This window comes from Metarhizium album (assembly GCF_000804445.1).
Source record: "Metarhizium album ARSEF 1941 chromosome Unknown scaffold_19, whole genome shotgun sequence".
Taxonomy (NCBI): domain Eukaryota; kingdom Fungi; phylum Ascomycota; class Sordariomycetes; order Hypocreales; family Clavicipitaceae; genus Metarhizium; species Metarhizium album.
In genome coordinates, this window is record NW_024467593.1 from 389,994 (window position 1) to 404,753 (window position 14,760).

Sequence of the window (14,760 nt, forward strand, 5' to 3'; positions counted from 1 at the left end):
CCCTGGCCAAATTTTGTCGTAACTTGCTCGCTTCTCAAGGATTGGAACGGGTGGACGCCCACATCATAGGAGCTGTTCACTCGCCCCGTCTTTGTAAAGTTGTAATCTTTGCCAGTGTAATACTCCACATGAGAGTTCCTAGGGTTCTATTTAGCAACACGCGAGCCTTGTGTCTCCATACAATGCGGTGATATGTACCCATCAGCGAGTGACGACGCCGATGCTGTTCGTACCCACAAGTCACATAACGACATCTAGATAGCGTTGGGAAGATGCCGTAGTGGCTTGACGAATTTCATGTGGCCAGCTATACTCAGAATCTAGGGCGCGGTTGCTGCGTAACGGCCAGACCCGCGTATTTTTCGCCGGCTCTGCTGTACAACAAAGTCACCGTTCAGAGGGCCGCGCTGCGACATGGGCTGTGCTGAGAGCATTGATGCTTGTCTGCTCCGAGTCTGCAGTCTGCACTCGCGCTCGACGCTTTCGAAGTCTGTACCGCCATGGGCTCTTGTGGACCGGGCCGTCTTCAGCCGTGGCATTGGAACTTGAGGAATAGGACTAGGCCTAGCAGCAGGATTTTGTGTCTTTCCCTGTCATCAATCCCCTTGTCGCGAGGGGGGCACATCCGCACCTGCAGCTCGTGTGAGAAGATGCTGGCCGCAAAACACACTCGCCTTTGTTCTGGCCTCCCGTCTCGCGAGCTCGCCTGGGCCTCGCTCACGGGGAGAGTTGGTGGATCAATTTCCGGCCCGTCTCGGCTCGTCTTTGACACTCTGTATCCGGGTTCGCGATGCCCGTCAAGACTCCGTAGTAGATAGTCGGGAATCCGGAGCTAACGGCCGAAGCCTTGCCCAACCAGGAAGTCAAATGGCCGACGCCGGCTCTTGCCGTGTAAACAGTTGACGCTGCATCTGGAGATACGGCTGGCTGGACAACAGGGACGTTGATAAAGCAGCTCTAGAAGCACGCACACTAGCTTACTCTATGACGTCGCGAGGGCGTCGCGGTTGGACTGGTCCTCCTTGTTCGTGGTGTCAAGTCTCGTCGACCACACCCCGACGTTGAAGAACCAGGCGACCGCCGTCTCGGCCAGCCATGCCGGGAAGAACGTGTCCAGCACCCAAGCACCATACGAAAACCCACCGGCCCAGTACCAATCCGGCGTCCGTCCAAACATGCCGCCGAGCCAGCCCTCGCCCTTGAGCGCCTCTCTAACAATCTTCTTTGCGTAAACGTGCGTGTCCATGGTGCCTCTTGTCTGACTGAATCGTAGCCTCTGCACAAACACATCCTCCACGGGCTTGTACGGTGATGTCTCGGGCAGCACACGGTCGAAGTGATTCATGATGTTGGAGCGAATGGTGCCCGTCATGGCGACCATGACCCGGACGTGAAATGGCTTGAGCTCCATCCGCAGGACGCGCGAGTACGAGTTCAGCGCGCCCTTGGTGGAAGCGTAGATGCTAGCAAACAGGTACGGCATGACGGCTGACACGGATGAGATCTGGAGGACGAGCCCGCGCGCTGGGATGAGAAGACTCGCAAAGGACTGGCACATGGCCATGGGCCCGAAAACGTTGGCCTCGTACGACTGCCGCACGTCGTCCATGTCAATGTCAAGGGCGGGAATGGTGTGCGTGCGGCCACTATGTCAGGCCGAGCCAAGGCGTGCCACGTCAGAGGAAAACCGGTACAGCTGACTTGCTGAGAGGGGCCGCCGCGGGAGAGACGTACGCGTTGTTGACGAGAATGTCCAGCTTGCCGCCAGTCATCTTGGTGACTTCGGCTTTGCATGCCGCGATGCTCGCGGCATCAGTCACTTCGAGCTGGACCGCGCTCATGCCTAGTTCCCGCAGCGCCTCGAGATCCCGGGGCTTTCTGGCCGTGGCGATGACATGGCAGCCTGGATGAGGTGAGCTTTTTCGGCGTCCGTGAAGTCTTTTTCGAGACGGTCCGCACCTTGTTTGTCAAATTCCAGAGCGAGGGCGTGGCCGATGCCTCCTGGTGAGCAACTGAAGCGCCAATGTGAATACTGGTTCTCGGCCTGGGGGCAAGAGATGCCTCGGTCATGTTCGCTGCTTGGTTGCACGGGTCTGCACATACCCTGTGATGAGGACCGTTTTGTTGCGTCGTGACATGCCGTCCTGCACAGCGGCACAATCTACGTCGATGTTTCAAAAGGTCAACCTTGGCAGTGTCAGGCGATCCACTGCAGTGCCGTGGAAGGGGTATTCCGTGCAAGACGAGGAGATGACGAGTGGCTGGCGTGAATTGATGGGCAACGGATCAATGGTGGTTGAACGAGAGCGATCCCACGTCTTTGCCGAGGTAGACAGTCGAGCTTCGGTCCAATTTCTGAAACCCCCGATCTTTTTGCCCAGTTTTACCAATTTGCCCAATTTAACCTACCGACCACCTCGCAGCCGAGTAAGGCAACACTGTGCATCGATGCCTGCACAGAAACACACATTACTCCGTACCATTGTCCAATTACTCTACAAACAGTATCAAATTTTTTGTATGGAAAAAACCAAAGTCGACGACACATAATACAACGAAAAGAGAACAAGGTTGAACGCTTTCGCCGAGGCTGCGCTTCAGTGCCGTGCACCATCAGCATCGAATGCTGGCCCCGAAACATGCCAAATGCGCCGTGCTAAATTGCAACCCCGAAATTCCAACTCCGGGGACCTTTTCATTGCCGACTCTGGTGATGCGTGGGAGGGGCACATCCCTCCATCTCTACGGGGGCCTCGACCAGTGCAGGTGTAGGCGTAGCCGATGCATCCATTTCAAACGCGGCAGGGCTCGGGGCTCCGTGCATCGCTGTGCTGTCTTGAGGGGTTGGCGCCGCGTACGGACCAGCGTATTGCCCGGGAGACTTGTTGAAGTCGGTCGACGACGGATAAGCAGGCGACGGACTCGACCCCCAGGAGGCTTTGGCATCGGATCCGGCCAGCGGGAGGGGCGGGGATGGCTCCGTGGGAGGGAACGTCGTCGCCGTATCACGCTTGTAGTAGTCGTTCTGGGCCATCATCGGGCTGGTTTCGTCTTCAACTTTCTTCTGCCGGTGTCGAAGAAACAGGAACAACGCTGATATTAGGGCTGTGCCGACTACGGATGCGCCGACGGCAAGACCAATCATGGGACCCTTTGCAAGACCTGACGACTTGGTGTCAACGTCAGCTCCGCTGCTCGGATTTGACTGCGTGGGAGATGCCGTTCCACTCTTCCCAGTCAAAGTTGAAGATACGGCCGACATCAAAGTCAAAGTCGCAGTCGCAGTCGAGGTGGCGGGTGAGGTCCCGGTTGCGGTCCTGGTTATGGTCCTGGTTGAGGTCCTGGTTGAGGACGTGGCTGAGGTCTTGGTAGACGGGTGTGTAGTAAAGTCTCCTTCGGTCCCAGCATCCAAAAACGCCTTCTCGCTAACTGATATTGGCGTCTTGGAGACCGAGCAGGCGTCCGCCATGATTTGATACACGCGAGACAAATCGAGTGGATCCTTGTCGCCGAGACATAGGGCTGCATTGATGATGAAATTGCCGCCATTACTGCAAAGACACTGATTCAGCTCCTGGGCGTCACCACCGGTGCATTGAGATGATTTCGAGGCGCTGTCGAGACAAGGTTGGGAGTCTTTCGAGTAGAACCCAAAGTCGCTGTCATAGGAGAGCACCGTGGGGACAAGGACGGGCAGAAGAAGGAGAAGAGGGGGGCATGAGGAAAAGGAAAAGCGCATCCGTTTTGGCGCCATTGGGTATAACAGTTTGTGTGTTTGCCTTTCTTCTCTCAATTCTCGATGTTGCAGGTAAACCAGCTGACGTTTGGCACAGGAGAAAATTTGCCGGAGCGAGCAGAGGAAGCGTTTGTAGACGCAAACGAAAGAGACAGGAAGCCCTCAAATGGGGGGACAAGGACAATATCCGCGTCGACCAACAAATCCGACGTGATACAGCCAATATAAAGCAGGGTTGTACAGCTCCGCTTGACAGACACAACGGCGGCGGACGGCAACGGGTCGGTTGTTTTGGCGCAACGTGACGGGGTTTAATAACAAGAAGGCTGACGGCAACCTGCTCCCCAGTTCCCCTTGGTGAAGTGACGAAAGGAATGAGGCGAGACCCTGGGCCGTCACCAAGATTTTCTCCTACTCTGTGAGTCCGTCCCTTTCTCCTCTTCTCTGCCCGAGTTGCACCATGTCCTGTCCCAGCCACCCCGTGCTGGGCTTTGTCTCGGCACCAAATGCAATGGACAGTGCTCAAAATGAAACGCGTCTGCTGTGCGATACTTGCAGCACCTGTTGGCCGCAGCAGCTCCCGGACAGGCCAAATGAAAAACGAGGACTCAAATCCCTGGTCAGCCACTGCTCGTCCTGCCAGCAAGCGTGTTTCTTTGACCACGAACCCCAGCATCTATCTTACCGCCCAAGCAAGCAATCCCTCCCAGTTTTCAGCCCGGTCCCAGTTTTCGAGGCTGCGCAAATAAAAAAGCTCACGCTACTCATGCACCATGTGCCTTTTTTTTTTCTTTTTCTTTTTGTCTTTGCTGGCCGCTGCTGGATGGCGTGAATGGGGACCAGGATTGATGCGGGAGCCGTCCGAGTGGCGGAAATGGCAGTACGTAGTAAACAAGAAGAGCCTCCACTGACAAGGCTTTTGAGATATTACTACTCCGTAGCGTCAATTTTAGATGTGTACTGTACGGAGTACGCAGCATCAGATCTTGGTTGGTTCCGGGCCGCCTTCGTTTCTCATTATATCCGCGACGCCGCCATCCCCATCCTGGAACTTAATGTTGCCCACATTGGCCTGGCTTTATTTCATGTCCCTCTTGTCGTTGTGAGCGGGTGACGTCGGTTGATTGATCGAAACAACTTCGGCCGCGGTCGTCCATCTAGAGCACGTTGATACCGTCAACCGCCCATCGTGAAATGAACCACCAAGGTAGTCAGTCGTTCGCACGCGCCGGCCAAGCATATCGTGCCTTCGTCTGCCTGCTATTTTTAGGCGAAGACATTCCAGGGTCTTACAAAACATGTCTGTGGGTCAACACTTGCATGCGGTGTACGGAGTCCATGGTATCAGCGAGTTGCTGTTGACGAGACCACATCAGGCGTGTTGGGACAAGGCGTCTCTGCCCAACGTCACGCACAGCGAAAAACTGACCACACCAGCGAACCAGCATTCCATTACAAGCATCGTCATGTCTATTTTGATTTTGGCTGCGCAACTAACCACCACCATCAAAGCGGTAGTAGTAGTGCTTCTGGTTGTTGTTTCTCTTGCCATACATCCACTCCGTCCTCTTGGTATTGAATTGCTCCAAGTCTCGCCCGCGGTGCTCGGACTCGCGCACCGCCCGCTTCTTTTCGTCCGACACATTGGCCAAGCCAACCGTTCCTCGCGGCACCACATGCCTCTTGAATCGCTGACCGTTGCGGAGCACGACGCTACGATCCCTGCTGTGCCCCTCTTCCCCAGACTCGGCGCCTTCAATGGCAAGTCGCTCAGCTCGCTCTTCTGGCGTGGGATAGTTGTTGAGATTCTGCCGAAAGTACTTGTTCAGTGACCGGTGACCAACAGACTTGCCAGATGGAAGGTGCAACTCGTAGTCGTCATAGAAGGCAGCATGGGTATGCTTGTGCGCGCGCGAATGCCAACCGTCTGCTTGATGGTGATTCCGAGGATCTCGACTTGAGTGATGGGGGTGATTTTTAAGACGTTCATACTGATGAATGTGACCCTCGGCAGGGACTGCAGTGAGATCTGCAGAATCGAGAGAGGATGCAGAGCTATCTGTTTCCCATCCCTCTCCATCCTCCTCGCTTTCGAGCTCGTCTCCCTGCTCACCAAGTCTGGGCCTTCTTCTTGAGCCGAGCTTGGCGCCGCCGCCCGTGTCTTCCTCAGTGTCCGAGCCATCATCTTCCTTATCGTTCCCGTCATCCGAGTACGTGCTTCGGAAATCGTAAAAATCCCCAATGGCAAGTTGCTCCTCCTCTGTGCCGAAGGGGATCTTGCAGTGACCCTTGTCGCGCATGTGTGTTTGCACGCCAAATATAGTCGACTTGACTTTACCACAGCTCAGACACTCATGAAATTCACTGACCTTGCGCTGAAGTTGCTTCACAAGGCCTTCCAAATCAGCGAGATACGGCCGCTCAGGAATGAACATGCCATGGAATCGTTCCATGTGCTGAACGCTCAGCGGTAGGGAAGGGGACTCGAAGTTACAGAAGATGCACGAGTTCAAGGTCCAAGTAGGCTCGGCCACTGAGTGTGAAGGTGTTGTTGACTCTGAGTCTTCCTCGCCGTCGGCGTTTTTATGGGCCCCGGGGGCAGTGGGCTTGGGATTGGAAGGTCTGCTGACTGGCGAAGGACGTTGCTCCGCGGAAACTTTGGCATTCTGCAAGCTTTCAATGACCTGGTTGAACTCGTCCTCGGCATCGGAATCAAGCTCGTCTTTGGCCACGGAGGTGGGCTCGCCCAGAGAAAATGTAGAGCTGATTACAGAGGTGGCCTCGTCATCTTGTCTGCGCCGTGGACCACCAGCGGCTGCCTCGTTGGTTTTGTGCTTTTGGCTGAGCAAGTGGTTTCGATAGGCGTTTTCGCTGTAGAAAGTCTTGTTGCAAGGCTCGCATTTTGTCTCAAAATAGGCCTTTTCGGCTTCCGCACTGGACGTAGCACGAGCTTGGAGGACTTTTTCAGTAAAGACCTCGGAGGAGATTGGTGGTAGGGAGGCAACTCGACGTTTCAGGTTATAGCGGCTTCGCCGGCGCATCAGCAAAGGGTTCAAAAACACGGCCAAATGCAAGCATCATGGACATGAAGTCGGCGACAAGATGACTTACTGCCAGTCACTCTTCATGTGACCCTTTTGGAGGTCGGTGTTGCGATAGGCGACCTGGCAGGTGTTGCATGTGTACGGATGGGAGGCGGAGGTGCCGGCACCGGCGGCGACACTCGCCATGATGGAGGACGAGGAAAATTTGTGAAGATGCGATCTCGGTATTGAAAGGCGCGGCACAATGACCTAGGTAATGGAGCATGGGATGTCAATAGGTCTGGGAATGTCGTGATGTTGATCTGACGACGTATGGGTGTGGCAGCCAGCTCATGTTTCTGGACGACAACAAATTATTGATTGGTGGCAAAAGATTTTTGGTGGCGGACAACAGGGCGTCCGTGATTCCCCGCCAGGCTTCATTCATAGTACTAGCTGCTGCCGCTTGTTGCCCCGTAAAGAGACGCACATGCGCACACATGTGTGAAGGTCCAAGCCCAAAAATTGAAGGCGATGGGCAAAATCCTCCTGATAAGCATGACATTGACATTCGATGACGCTTTTCGGCCCGCTGGTAATAACAATGATAACAATAAGGACATGAGGGGCGGGTGGGTTCGAAATGAATGGCCATCTCGTAATAGGCGATGCCGGAGACGAGCGAAACAGTTTGATGGCTTCTGGCCTCGATGTTGGAATCCTCACTTGTTTCGCTAAAACATTTTCCCTAGCCATGAGCATGCAATGCAGCATTTGATTGCAATCGCAGGAGTGATGGGCTTTGTTGAGCCGAGCACTTTCAGTCTACCCATCCCAAATCATCATAAACCTATGTGCATTGCTGAGACTTGCAGTTACACCGACTCCTGCAGCATGTTTGAGTATAGTGGAACGAGGTTCGTTATATGGAAACGAAGCAGTCTTCTCTCTGACAGCATAGCGTGGCCCTTCATGTTTTGTGAGCCTGTGGTTGGTAATTGCAATGCATGGTCTCAAGGGGTAATGAAACTGCTCAGAGCACTACTAACAACAAAGAATATTGTAACCAAACTTTTGTGCTTTGGCATCTTTTCGATGCGATTTGATGGACTAGCACCGCGGCTGGAGCGCAAAGATCCAGCTGTTGGCAGCTGACCTGGGAATACCCAAAAGAGGTACTTTTCGACTCTATCGACCTTTGGACAGCATCGATCCCAGGGATTGGAGATTAAGCGCTTGCTAAGCTGAAGCCTTCAAAGCCGGTGGTGGTGGTCTCTTCGAGAATGACCAAGCACGTACTATTCACAACCATCATGAGCTGTTTTTGGTCCCCGGCCAGCAAGCTGGGCTTGTCGGGACTTGGCCTGCTGTATTGTAATCGGCAGAAGTCGAGGCTGCGTCCTCTACTATGACGTGGAGTCCTTGCAAAGCGTGCCGAGTTCGCCACGCCTAGATAACTACTTGATTGTGGCGACAACTCGGCATGTCTCATGAGCAATTCGAGGTTGTGCGGCCAAGCCAAGTCTGTTTTCGTTTGTTCCCTCGCTTCTCAATGCTAATGTTGGTTACACAACATAAAGAACCGTGCGGCGTGGGCATCCTCTGGCACAGGCGGCCTTGAACTTGCAGAGGTTTCATTGCTGGTGAAGAGCAGTTCAGCCAATTTCTGGAATTTGCGCACGATGCTTACGTCATCCAACCGTTGGTTCTAACTTCTAAGCGCCCGATCCAGTGGACTTTGACTTCCTTAGCACTCAACCGCTGCACCTGTGAGTTCGATTAGTGGCTGCTCCTGCCGGAACCTTGACTGCCCCACCCTACAAATGTACTTGCGTCAAGTCTGAAGCGCAGGAATCAATCCCTCCTTTGCGTGCTGCGTGCCCAAATGTTGGCGGCGCCAAACCGACATCCTCCTTCGTCCATGCCGCTTCAACAATATCCGCCACCCGACTTCCAGCATCACCCATCATCAATCTTCAGTTCAGCCGGCTGATCTCGGAGCCATTAAGCAAAGAAGCCTACATCTGCTGGCATCCACGTACGCGGCGTCCCGGGACGACAAAACTTGGCCGATGCATCGACTGAACCCTTCACGCCGTTCATTATGAGCGCGTTGCGGCATGCTGATGCTGGCCATGGCGTTGGCGCAGATCGCGATACCTCCGACAACAGTCACATAGCGAATAACTCAGATCTGGAGGCGGGTCTTTGGCAGGAGGCGCCCTTTTCTCGCTTGCCAGATGATGCGCCACCAGAACTTCGGGAATTTCTGCAGGATGTTGAGAATCCAAGACGAGTTTGGGCCATCCATCGAGCTAGTAGGCGGCATGATTTCCAACTCCTTGTCGAGACGTATGCCTCCCCGTCTATATCTGTTTGTTTTGCTGCTACATGGACATCAGCCTGATCTGCTGGATACTAATTTCTCTCGCCCCAAATAGGTACATTGCGCAACTCCGCACCGGCTGCGCTTCCCCCCAATGCAGCACAGCAACCTGCTTCACATGCCGGAAGCGTCTCGCCGGCAAGGCTCCCATTCGACGATTTAGTGCTACAAGCGCAAGGATTCTGGCTGTCTACCTCGCCAGCCAGGACAACCCAGATAGAGGCCTCTGCCCGTACCTGCGCCGATCGAACGGTCCCCCCCCAGCCGTGAATAATCTTATTTTCTCAGCACAACGACCGCGATCTCAAACCTTGGCCGAACCTACACCTCCCAAGGTCGCTGGATCCCCGGGACCTCGTAAGACCTCCGTTGGTGCGGAAGCCAAGCCGAAGCACGCGTCGTCTGGCAGACAATGCAAAGTCTCCATCATCGAGAGTCCTGGTGCTGATCCAGTCAAATCAGAAGTCCAGTCACTCGGCTGCGAGGATGGAGCATACAAATCTACCGGTCGTGGCCAAGATCGAAGTGACGTTGGCAGCGGCAAAGTCATCATTACAGAAAAACCTGTAAGCAGAGACTACAGGTCATTTGCAGCGTCAACATTTGGGACAATAGCTTTCAAAATGCTGGAGTGGCTGACTCCACAGGGATTACGGGCAATATCTGAACAAATTCACGATGCTAGTGACCCCGACTCAACTTTGAAACAGCAGCAATCGAAGGAAACCATGCAAGAAGGAACAGGTGTCCCATCTGCGCCGCCTCCGTCACTCTCCCAACACTCTTCTTCCAAATCATCCACACAGGCCCTGAAGGCCCCCGAACTGCAACAGAGCCACCAGGCACTACCTGAACACGCAGGACGTGCCGCCGAATCAACACTCCCACGAGATCCTCCCCGGCGGAAACGAAATTCAAAGGGCTCCCTTAAGACGGCAACCACATCAAAGCCTCAGAAAAAGACATCTCTAAAGCCTCTTCCGCCACTAGCCTCAGCAGATGCACCCAAACCTGCCGCAAAGTCAAGCAACTTCCATGGGGATAAGAGACCACGAGGTCCAAAACTGACACCGAGCGTCGTTGGGCGAACCGTACCGGAAATACCATTGAAGCCAGCATTTTTTGAAAATATCCCGTGTCTATCCCCGTCGCCCGTCGATGAAGTTGATCCAACCTCGTCTGAACAGGGAGAGTCTGAGAAGGATTCTTCCGCCAGAAATACTATTGCCGTCGCAACGACACGGAGGCGTAAGCAAGCCTCGCAAGACCATGAGAATGCACCCGCAGCAACGGACGATTGCTGGAAAAATTATCCGTTGCCACAGTCTCTGAGTCAACTGAATGTCGAGCTGATAGACTTCATCTGCGATATTTTTCAGGAAGATGACACCAATGAAAAGCAACTTTTTGGACCGCTATCGTTGACAGAACATCTCCCGAAACCCCGGAATAGATCAAAGCGATTGGCGAGACAAAGACACAACCACCAGGTCAAACCCGCAGCCGTTCTTTCCGGCAAATGGCGAGTGTTCAATGAACAGACCATATTCAGCGTGCTGAGCGATCCCCACTCATTAGTCAAGTCTTTCACTAAAGACGGACGATTGTACGACTCTCAAACCCTCTGGTACTGCATGCTGCGGATGACGCGGGCGGCCCCCAGCCTCGTGCTCCATAGTCTGTGGCTGGCAGCCAAGAGCTTATTCGCGCCACCTATGCGCCTGAATTCAGCGCGGCTGTCGTCGAAAAGGCTCATGGGAGAGCATCAGCTTCCGGCATTGACTGACTATGAAGCTGGCTGTGTCATGTCGATTTGTCTCCACGCCTTGGTGGCGGTAGCCCCTTGCACAGAAGACTCCTGGACAATGCACGAAATGTCAGGTATTCGTTCCAACGGCGTCGTCGTGGCTGGCGCGGCGGCACGACGTATCTTGCCGATGTGCCTCGAGTACGACGACGTGTTTTCCAATGAGCTTGCTCTGCGACTAGCCAGGAGGCTATTTCGTGCCATCACCGCTCGAAACTGCTTTGCAGAAATAGCAGACTGGGACGGCCAGGTGGAGGAAGCAAGTTTTGATGTCTTGAGCCCCTTGCTACACCAGATAGATGTCATGCGGAGCGGGATTCGTATCCTAGAATTCACTCAAGATGAGCGTCTGCTACATGAAACCCGAGTTCCCATGCTTCTACTGGACTGGGCCAGAGCAGTGCTTCTTCAGGACTGGAATGGACGCACAGAGTATTCACACGATGGCCCCTTTCATGGGGCACTGTCTTTGATGACCACGTTGTGTAAGTAATTTGCGACTGAATCAAAATGCAAACAATCTCTAACGTCGCCCCCAGACGAAAATAGGACTATGCTTCTTTTAGGAGACATTCGATTTCGTGTTGATTATTTTTCAGAGCGATTGGATTCCATGGACATTCCTGTCTTATGGGCCGACTTTACTTCTAATAGACATAGGCATCACCTCTTGGATCATCCGTTTCTCTTCAGTCCCGAGACGTTGGTCAACTTTTTCCGATCAATCAATTTCTCGCGAATGAGCAAAAACTTCGAAGAATCTAGCTCTCTGAAAACTAGAATGACTGCCATTATTGACCCAGGCAGTTTGGTCACTAACACTCACCATAAGCACGTCCTGCAGGACCTGCTTAAGACTGCGTCCTCAAGATTCTTAGTCCTGGCTATCAGCAGAGAACACGTACTCAGGGATGCGTTTGATCAGTTGTGGAGACGGCAGGAACGAGAATTGCTGAGGCCCTTGAAAGTACACTTGGGGGAGGGTGCTGGCGGCGAAGAAGGGTTTGACTCGGGCGGGGTTCAACAAGAGTTCTTTCGAATGGCAATTTCAGAGTGCCTCGATACGAAGTATGGGGCATTCACGGTCGATGACAGGACGAGGATGGCATGGTTTGTGCCAGGCTCTCTTGTCGAACTTTGGAAGTTCGAGATGATCGGCTTGTTGATGTCACTAGCCGTGTACAACGGCCTGACACTTCCAGTTACTTTTCCTAAAGCCCTGTACAGGAAGCTCTTGGGTCAACCTGTAGATGAACTCTACCAGATTGCGGATGGCTGGCCGGATTTAGCAAATGGACTTACCGCCTTGCAAGAGTGGGATGAGAAGGACGGCTTGGTAGAGGATGTCTTCGCAAGGACATATGAATTCTCAGTTGGGGCATTCGGCGCTGCCGTAACGCGTCCCATGACCAAGGAGAAATCCTCTTGGCCGCAGGGGATTCCACCGCCTCCGACAAGAACCGGCTCCGCTGCACCTGGCGACGAGGCGCCACTGGTCACAAGGGAGAATCGCGACGAGTACGTGCGCGACTACATTCGATACCTGACTGACGTGTCCATCCGGCCCCAATATCGAGCATTTGAGCGCGGCTTCCGGGCGTGTCTGGACGCCAAGTCCCTCACCTTGTTGACGCCGTCAATCTTGCAGTCTGTTGTGGAGGGCGTGCAAGAGATTGATATTTCGGAGCTTCGAAGATATGCTCGCTACGTCGGGTGGGATCCCTCGCATCATACCGTCAAGGACTTCTGGTCTATCGTGAAGAGATATGATGATGGGATGAAACGCAAACTACTTGAATTCGTCACGGCGTCGGACCGTGTGCCCGTGGGCGGCATGCGAAACCTACAGTTTATAGTTCAAAAGAATGGCGAAGAGGAGGGGAGTAATGGTCACCTGCCCACGGCATATACGTGTTATGGAACGCTACTATTACCGGAATATAGGGACAAGGATGTACTACGGGAGCGGTTGGAAATGGCACTAGAGAATGCGAAAGGGTTTGGGTTTGCATGACGGACAGTTGCGTGCTACTTGGCGCGAACACGTCTGGCGGGCCTGCATTGATACACACATATGGAAAGGGGCACAGCGGCTTTGTATATCTTTTACTTTTGGTATCTTTTGTTTGCGTATCCTTACACGGAGTTTACGGGCCAACTAGATTTGCAATATATGAGACGTCCTTAATGTCCTGATGTGCTTGCTGTACTGAGCCATGCATGCCGTGCCGTCGGGGGTCGTCGTGCCTGTCGGCAAAATCTAATCCCTCATCTGCCTGACGTTCAGATTAATGCGCTTGGTCCTCATCCAGCCCTCCCACTCCGCATATTCCCCCTTCTCGGCAGGCCAACTCCGCAGATATTCCGGACAAGTATCCTTGATGATCTTGGGCACGCCGTGCCACGCGTATCTCGACTCCTTGGTCATGTAGATGGCGTCACCGGAGCGCAGCCTCAACAGCAGATACCTCTTGACTGCTCGGGCCTTGTCAGGCCCCGTCTCCTGCGCCTGCTCCTGCTCCCGCTCCCGCTCCCGCTCCCCGTGGACCACGACGGCGCCGTCACTCGGCGCAATCATGAACAGGCACTCGCAGCCGAAACTAAGGCTCACTAGACCCCTGTCCGTCTCCTCGCTTACGTCTCTGTGCATCATCATGGTGTCCTTTGGGCTGTAGAAGTTGACAATGGCTGCCTGCGCGCGCGTCTCCGGGAACAGCTTCTCCAGGAACCGGGAGAGGTCGGCAGGGAACCGGGGCGGCTCCGAGTCCGGATACACGCGATTCGTCCAGTCGTACTGGCCGCCGAGCGTGACCCAGTGCAGGCGGCGGTTGAGGACCTGCCCTGGGCTCAGGGGCTTGTGGACGGCCGGGTCTTTGGGCGTGAAAGTCGCCGACGACGCGGGGGTGAGGGTGAAGAAGGACTGGGCGTGGCAGGGGGGGCTCGAGTCCGAGCCTGAGTCTGGGTCTGGGGGCGGCGACGCTGCGGACGGGTAGGGGAGCGTGTAGTGGAGGTGCAGGTTGGTCTTGTGTTTGGGGTTGGAGAGGTCCCTGTGGAGTATCCTGGCCAGGAGAGCTTTTTGGACCGTTGGCGGGACGAGATTCGGCACGATCAGTAGGCCTTGCCTTGTGGATTAGCTTGTTTCGTGCTTGGATCGTGGGTTGCGGGAAAAGGAGAGGCAGCGGCAGGGGAGGCTGACATGGTGATGTTGATGCTTGGCTGGGAACTTGGGATCCCTCGAGAGGGGGGGGTGGCATTCTTTACCTGGTAGCAGTGGGTGGTGGATGATGGGGATATCCTCTTGGGCAAGACGCCTGAATTCGTCTCCCAGCGCCGCAAAGGCCTCGGCGACTTGGGTCTTATCAATCTTGCCCGAGGGCCGGAATCCATTCTCACATGGTGGAAGTCGTGGGTCGTCGATTCTGGGGTCCTGGACTACGGCAGACGGGTCTAAGCGGGAGACTTCCTTCCATTCCGCGCGCATTTCATCGCTCGGTTGTTGGTGAGCATCTAGCTCGGAGAGTGAAACTGTCATGATTTGTGCTAACGTGAGCGCTGAGGTTGAAGCTATCAGGTGGTTGTCAGTGTGAGGCGGCAGGCGGCAGGCAGTGGGCGCTTGGCGCTTGGCGCTTGGCGCTTGTGGTTGTGGGGTTTACATAATACAGCATATAAATAAGTCCATTGCGGAGCTGCAAGATTCAAGACCTCCTCTCCTTCTCATCAAGTAGCTCCAATCATGGCACCATCTAGTCTGCACACATGCATTTCATAGCGATCAATCACTTCCTCCATGATCGTCCAGTGTCCTGCG

General features: G+C 54.3%; 5 protein-coding genes across 5 annotated transcripts; 1 reads left to right on the forward strand and 4 right to left on the reverse strand.

Annotated features, from left to right (window-relative positions):
• Nucleotides 1-982: 982 nt before the first annotated feature.
• MAM_06298 (oxidoreductase) lies at nucleotides 983-2,138 on the reverse strand (the record flags this gene model as incomplete). The annotated part of the gene is made up of 4 exons (XM_040825096.1): nucleotides 983-1,646; nucleotides 1,735-1,903; nucleotides 1,960-2,012; nucleotides 2,104-2,138. The coding sequence occupies 4 exons, from the start codon at nucleotides 2,136-2,138 to the stop codon at nucleotides 983-985; spliced, it is 921 nt and encodes a 306-aa protein (XP_040677002.1).
• A 557-nt stretch (nucleotides 2,139-2,695) lies between these two features.
• Nucleotides 2,696-3,754, reverse strand: MAM_06299 (uncharacterized protein; the record flags this gene model as incomplete). Its single annotated transcript, XM_040825097.1, has 1 exon — nucleotides 2,696-3,754. The coding sequence occupies one exon, from the start codon at nucleotides 3,752-3,754 to the stop codon at nucleotides 2,696-2,698; it is 1,059 nt and encodes a 352-aa protein (XP_040677003.1).
• Nucleotides 3,755-5,229: 1,475 nt separating this feature from the next.
• MAM_06300 (C2H2 type zinc finger containing protein) lies at nucleotides 5,230-6,966 on the reverse strand (the record flags this gene model as incomplete). The annotated part of the gene is made up of 2 exons (XM_040825098.1): nucleotides 5,230-6,763; nucleotides 6,848-6,966. The coding sequence occupies 2 exons, from the start codon at nucleotides 6,964-6,966 to the stop codon at nucleotides 5,230-5,232; spliced, it is 1,653 nt and encodes a 550-aa protein (XP_040677004.1).
• Nucleotides 6,967-8,863: 1,897 nt separating this feature from the next.
• Nucleotides 8,864-12,966, forward strand: MAM_06301 (HECT domain-containing protein; the record flags this gene model as incomplete). Its single annotated transcript, XM_040825099.1, has 3 exons — nucleotides 8,864-9,111; nucleotides 9,201-11,437; nucleotides 11,492-12,966. 3 exons carry the CDS (start codon nucleotides 8,864-8,866, stop codon nucleotides 12,964-12,966), a joined length of 3,960 nt encoding a protein of 1,319 aa, XP_040677005.1.
• A 246-nt stretch (nucleotides 12,967-13,212) lies between these two features.
• MAM_06302 (oxidoreductase) lies at nucleotides 13,213-14,484 on the reverse strand (the record flags this gene model as incomplete). Its single annotated transcript, XM_040825100.1, has 2 exons — nucleotides 13,213-14,069; nucleotides 14,214-14,484. The coding sequence occupies 2 exons, from the start codon at nucleotides 14,482-14,484 to the stop codon at nucleotides 13,213-13,215; spliced, it is 1,128 nt and encodes a 375-aa protein (XP_040677006.1).
• Nucleotides 14,485-14,760: the final 276 nt, after the last annotated feature.